A 6,323-nucleotide genomic window follows, 5' to 3' on the forward strand; every position below is an offset into this window, starting at 1 on the left:
AAAAGTAATTTTCTTTTCTTTTAGTGAGTAATATTTAATATTCATTCAGTAGCCCCATATAAAGGAAGGGTACTGTACCATTGTATCTGATTTAATCTAAATTTGATCACTGTTACCCTTAGTGGGAGGCGATGTAATTTTGATGAGAGCTAATTACATTTGCATAATGTGGATAAACAGCGTAATGCAGCTCAGCAACTTGTAGTCAAATTTGATCTGTCTGTCTCAATGGGGTTTTACTTGTTACTGAGCTCTCAGAGTTGAAGGCTAATTTGAATCTTTGATGAACATAAAATGAGAGATCGTAAGAGCTAAGAAGAAAATGACTTACCCAGGTTTGGATTGTGGAGTAACTGAAAAGAAACTTTGTTGTAATATAATTGCTGAAAATAGGGCATTAGTTTGTCAAGAAGCTAAAGTACCGTACTCTAAAATTTAAAATATTTCACAGCATCTCAAACAAGTTTAGTATAAAGACAATATGCAGCTGTGATAAAAAGTTTTTACTAAAGTCAAGGGGTATAAAAATAGTAAATGTAGGAACTATAGTGGTGGATATTTAAACATACAGATAGAGATGGCCAGATTCTGCACTGCCAAGGATGAGCTCAGCAGATGAAAACCAGGTATCTGCACAGAGCCTTGCAACTGTGAATGATTCAGTGTCAGAATCTGCAGTTCAGAAACACCACTGGGCTGAGCAAGACCCTTTGCTACTTGTTACAGTTGTAAGGAATCACTATGTAGATATTTACACCAATTGTGAGTGCCTCTGTGTGAATAGCAGTTTCCCACATTGGACTTGACACATAAGCTTGGGTGCACCTTCTCTGTGCCAGAGGGAAGGGACACCACCTAAGGAATATCTAACAGATTTGTAGCCCTGTTCATTCTTTAGTATTGCAGAGCTGCCAGAAATGGAAAATTATTTAGCTTATATACATACAATACTCATATATATTATTAATTTGTATCTCCTGTAAGACTTTTTATACTGCAAGCTTCACAGTTTCCCTTTGTTTCATTAGTGTTTCTGTGTTGCTCATACGAAGGAATGAACCCTATTAAAACTGTATGTAAATTTCATAGGCCTAGTTTTATAGTATGTATAGGAATTTGCCTCTCTGAATTGCAAATTTCACATTCTCAATTGCTCACTCAGTCCCGGTTACACGTGCACAGCAGGCAAGAATACAGTCTGAAGGGATCTGCCTGTCAGGAAAATCTGCATATGATTGCTGTCTGTGTATGCTTGCAGGCTTAACTGCAGTGCTTCTGTTTTCGTTTAAAACCTCCTGGATTGGTCAGTGACACTTCACAGTTTATCATCACCTATGCAATCAGTTACTTGTTAACATTTTTAATTCAGTGTTAACCAGTAAAGTTTAACAGAAGTCAAAATTAATTTCATTATTTTAAGTCAGATGTGGTTCCTCTTTTTAGGGAGTTCAAGTTTTTATAGTATTTAGAAGTATTCAGAAATATCTCAGATAACACAGTTACATACTGTGGAGTACATTTCTGAAAACTTTCTCCTTTCCTTTGACTAGAAAGCCGAGAGTGGTGCCTTGGAAGTGGAGATTTGTTCTTCCATCACTGTTGGCTAATACCATGCTGTTGGTACTAAGCAGACTTGTAAAACACCTTCATTGTCCTCAGTCTTTTTATGGCTTGCCTACTGAAGTAAGCAGCATCTATTCTCCTACAGAACAGTCCAACCAGCAGTTTAGACATATTTCTATAGAATAGAGGCTTTAAGCAGTAGTTTTTCTCATCAACACCTTTAACAAATGGAGGCATAGGATTCAATTTCCAAATCAATCACCTATGTAATTTGCAAAATACGTTGTAGAGTATAAACAAATACAATAAATTTGCACAACTAATTTTTATACATATATAGCCAATTTTATCTTGTTTCAAACTACTGCTACAGCCAGACCTCTAGAAGATGCTGAGAATGGGTTTTGATAGTTTATTTCCTTTACTACCAGTTTCAGCCTTTAAATTTAGAAGAATGATTATCTCAGGCACAACAGTTTATATAAGCATCAAGAGTAAGAACCTGCATTTTTTTGTAATGTCTAGCCCTTGTAAAAAATATGAAAGTTTGCACTTGTGTTTTTCACTTGGAAGTGTTTCATCTTTTACGAGATCCTTTGTGCAAATTAAATGTGGTTTTCTTCTAAAAGGTGTGCCTGCTGCTTCTTTGGTAACCCCTGCTGATGTCATCAAGACAAGACTGCAAGTGGCAGCTCGCGCTGGTCAGACAACATACAGTGGAGTTATTGACTGCTTCAGAAAGATTCTAAGGGAAGAAGGCCCTTCAGCTTTGTGGAAGGGAGCTGGAGGTGAGAAAAAAAATTATTAAGACTGACCCCAAATCTGTAAATTAGCACTTGCTTTGTTAAGGACTCAAATCAGAGCAGTATTTACAAGGTCTGATTGTGAAAAACATAATACCTTGTTAAAAATGTTTAGCTTCTCTCCTGAGGAATTGTTTTATTTAACACTATGATTTGTAATATCTAACAGCTCGGGTGTTCAGATCTTCACCCCAGTTTGGTGTTACTTTGGTCACTTACGAGCTTCTGCAGAGATGGTTGTATGTTGACTTTGGAGGCCAGTAAGTCAAATATTTGCTATTTACCTTGCACAAAACAACTGCCAAACGCAAAGAAGAAAACCCAAAAGTTTTCATGCACATGACCCATTAAAACTTGTTGACTTCGAGCACCTGTACTTAAAATTGCAGCATGTAAAAAATTGCCCCATCCTTATATAATTGAGGGAAACTTGCATGCCACTTCTAACAGATGAGGAGATAAAGAGCCATTTAATATTTATTTCAGTACACTAATTTGTATTTCCATTGTAGCAAGATAGCTTTGTCCATTTTCCTTGTGACACTGGAAGCTAAAAGAATTTACAAAAGTATCCATAAAAATGTAACTTCAATTTTGGTTTGGATTTTAAATTAAGTAGTGGTCTGACTTCATTCACCTCATCATAGGAGTAATTAATCAAGGTCAGCTTTAACAGTCTTCCATATTCAGACAAAAGCCTTAAGTATTTAAGCCTGAGTAAGTTTGTTTGAAGTCCTTTCTTATGAGATCTAGACTAACAAAATGACCTTTTTTCTTTGTTTAAACAGCAAACCTGCTGGATCAGAATCTACCCCAAAAACACGAATTTCAGATCTTCCTCCTGTTAACCCTGCACATATAGGTGGATACAGACTTGCTACAGCTACATTTGCTGGTATAGAAAATAAATTTGGTTTATATCTTCCAAAGTTTCGAGCTCCTGTCACCACCTCAGCTCAAGCGCACGGTAGCAGCTGAGTCCTGACAAGATGTTTCAAATGAACAAAGTGATGCAGTGGGAAGAATTCACAAGAGTACTGCTGTATTATTTTCCAGTCAGCTGCATGTGTTCTAGCTGAACTGAGCTTGCAAATCTAATTGCTCCTTTCAAATATTCATACATACCTGCATTTATTTATTTACACACAAGGAACTGATTGAAGCTGTGGTTCTCTGCCTTGTTTTAACCAGTGGCATGAAGCTGTAGCCTAGACTTTGCCTTGCACAGCTTGCATTTAATGTTACTGTACATATTGTACATCTTTGTACAGAGACATCAGGGCATCTATACACGTACATTTATATTATGGGTATAGCAGTTCAAAATAGTTTGAAATGTACAGATGTTTTGAAGGTGTTTTGTTAACAATCGTGACAATAAAATATTTAAAAACGCTTGCGTCACTTTGCTTCTTTGCATTTACAGGAAGTTGTCTGGTATGATTGTGTTTCCCTCCACAGAGGAAATGTGAAGATCAGATGCACCCATTTAATGATTGGACAGGACAGGACAGAGCTCTGCAGGAATGCCCTTCACTGCTAGTTACAGCAAAGGAATTAAAATGCAGTGTGCTGGCTTGTAAGTGTTAGAGAACACGGTAATTAGATGAGCACATGCAATGTTTTATTTTGCAGCACTACTTTGTGACAAGGAATTCTCTCAAAATACATGGCAATACTAAATGTGTAATAGATATTACTTCTATGGTAGCATATTCAAAACACAGTGAGAGATTTGCCAGTTACTGGCACACTCAAGAATTTTTACAGGGTTTATTACTCAGAGTGCCTTTTTTTCTTGAATAGAAAACTTGTTACAAAAAATTGAAAGTATTCTCTTTATTTCTAGATTTTTTTTACTGTGAGATTAGGTTATTCTGTGGGGGGGGGAACGCTACTTACTTTTGTATTATTTTTATATGCAAAACTCATTGTTTATATTTACAGGTAAGTGGAAGTAAAAGGAGAAGAGAAAGTGAAAGGCTGAACTATTTCTGGCTTAAGTGTCCACCAAAAGTTTCCCTGGTATAATACTGAAATGCAAAAATGTCAGAGGAAATAGGGGAGTTGAGATTTCTGCTGTTGTGCAGGAAAATTAATCACACTGTCCTTGCAGCCTGAGATGAGATGGGTGGTTACCAGCCTTGCTTACTGAAGTTTTACATGTTTCTTACAGGGTTAAACATCCTGGAATAGAGCATATCCAAAGGGTATAAACTGGATTTCAGGTTCTGCTTTTTTACTTCAGTGACAGCAGGCCCATCAGGGATTAAGTGAGTTTATGAAGAAATGGCTTATTAAGAACTGAACACTACCCAGACCAGCCTTTCTCCAGCTCTAGCCTCTAAGGAATAAAAATTGGGGGCTGAATCATATTTAGTGAGCCAGAGGTTACAGTACACTGACCTTAGAAGTCTGATCACTATTCTGTAATATGAATATAGATAACCCCATTAGAAGGCTTCTTCCTTTATTTGTTGTATTGTGTTTAAGGAATTTTTTGTTCTGTACTGCTTTCTGGATAGAGACAGGCATCTGGGAACTCTCTCCTGTAGCTATGAATTCTGTCTTGGGCTTTTCTAAATAGAGACAAAAATGGTCAGGACCCACTGCATTTAATCTTAGTCACAGCTTTGTTGGCTGCCTTGAGCAAGGCCTTAGGAGACCTGACAATGCACAACAGCATTTGTATTTCTTGCAGCTCCAAAACTGGACAGTTTGACTCCCAGAATCCTCATTTACAGCATCTAGCATCGCTTTTGGTCTTAACATTGCAGGTATGGCTTTTGCATTTTTAATCTGTACTCAGCTCTTCTGTGAGGGAGGACCACAAGCAGGAATAAAGATAGAGTAGTATTAAATTTAATAATTGAGAATTATTCAAAGGTTGAAACTACACAAAACTAATGCCATGTGATCTCCATGTATGTGAAAGAAAGCCTTATCTACTGGATGTCTGAAAATAAAAATGGGAGGGAAACGTATTATTCAATGAAAAGTAATCTTGAAAAAACCCCACAAGAAAAACCAACCAAAAACCCAAGCATCCCCTCTCTTCAAAACCATCAAACCAAGAGAATTTCTATTAAGAATTCTTCTGCCCAGAGGTACAAACCATCTCATGATGTGCCTGTTCTTACACAGTTCACATGCTTCTCAGCTGAACAGAGCTGCTCTTGCAGGGTTGAGGAGAGCACACAGGATAAATGTCTGCACACTGAGCAGCATGGCTGTGTTGGAAAGGGAGGGACACACACTCTTGAAATACTAACACCAATGGAAGCCTAAACACATTTCACTTCCAGACCCAGCAAAAAAAGAAAACTTTCTGAAGAAAGAATTGCTGTTACAGCAGCTGTGTCTCCACAAGCTGCTCATAATAACAGAACTAAGAGAAGGAGAAAGAGAGAAAAAAACCAAACCAAACCCCAAAACTAAACAGAAAAGTTAAACTATGAAGAAACAATGACAATACTCCTGAACATGAAACTGATTGAGGAATATTTCTCAATTTCCTATTTTTAAGCATTTAAAACCAGCTCTTCTGGCAAAACAATAAGCTTCTAACAGATTAAGAACTAATGTAGAGTCCTAAATTAAAGAATACAAAACTGATTTAGTGCCTAATGAGTAAAACTCACAGTATTTATTAAAAAAAAACAACCCAAAAGAAACAGCCCCCCTGCAACCCATCATGATAGAAAAGTTCATAATGTGCTAAGAAAGAAAAAAAAAAAGTAACCTTTAACAGAAATTACAACCATTCTGTTTCAAGGCATTAAGAAGTCTTGTTTCAATAAAATGTTCAAAATCAATAAGAATCTTGAACTTAGTACAGAAAAACTACTAGCAAGTCTGTAGTTAACAGAATGAAAATCATCATGCTATAGAAATGAAGTCTAGTTCCTTATCCTTTGGAAAAGAAAAATTTGGTAACAGAAGCCTTTTTGCTATTGT

At 36.7% G+C, this 6,323-nt stretch overlaps 1 protein-coding gene across 1 annotated transcript in view; it reads left to right on the forward strand.

Moving 5' to 3' along the window:
* Positions 1-3,761, forward strand: part of SLC25A12 (solute carrier family 25 member 12) — a 45,283-nt gene extending 41,522 nt beyond the window's left edge. Inside the window, exons 16-18 of the mRNA XM_036386380.2 lie at positions 2,193-2,351; positions 2,536-2,626; positions 3,155-3,761. Coding sequence (XP_036242273.1) covers positions 2,193-2,351; positions 2,536-2,626; positions 3,155-3,344 — 440 coding nt within the window. The 3' untranslated portion in view covers positions 3,345-3,761. The remainder of the gene's footprint in view (positions 1-2,192; positions 2,352-2,535; positions 2,627-3,154) is intronic.
* Positions 3,762-6,323: the final 2,562 nt, after the last annotated feature.

This window comes from Molothrus ater, chromosome 7 (assembly GCF_012460135.2).
Source record: "Molothrus ater isolate BHLD 08-10-18 breed brown headed cowbird chromosome 7, BPBGC_Mater_1.1, whole genome shotgun sequence".
Classification (NCBI taxonomy): domain Eukaryota; kingdom Metazoa; phylum Chordata; class Aves; order Passeriformes; family Icteridae; genus Molothrus; species Molothrus ater.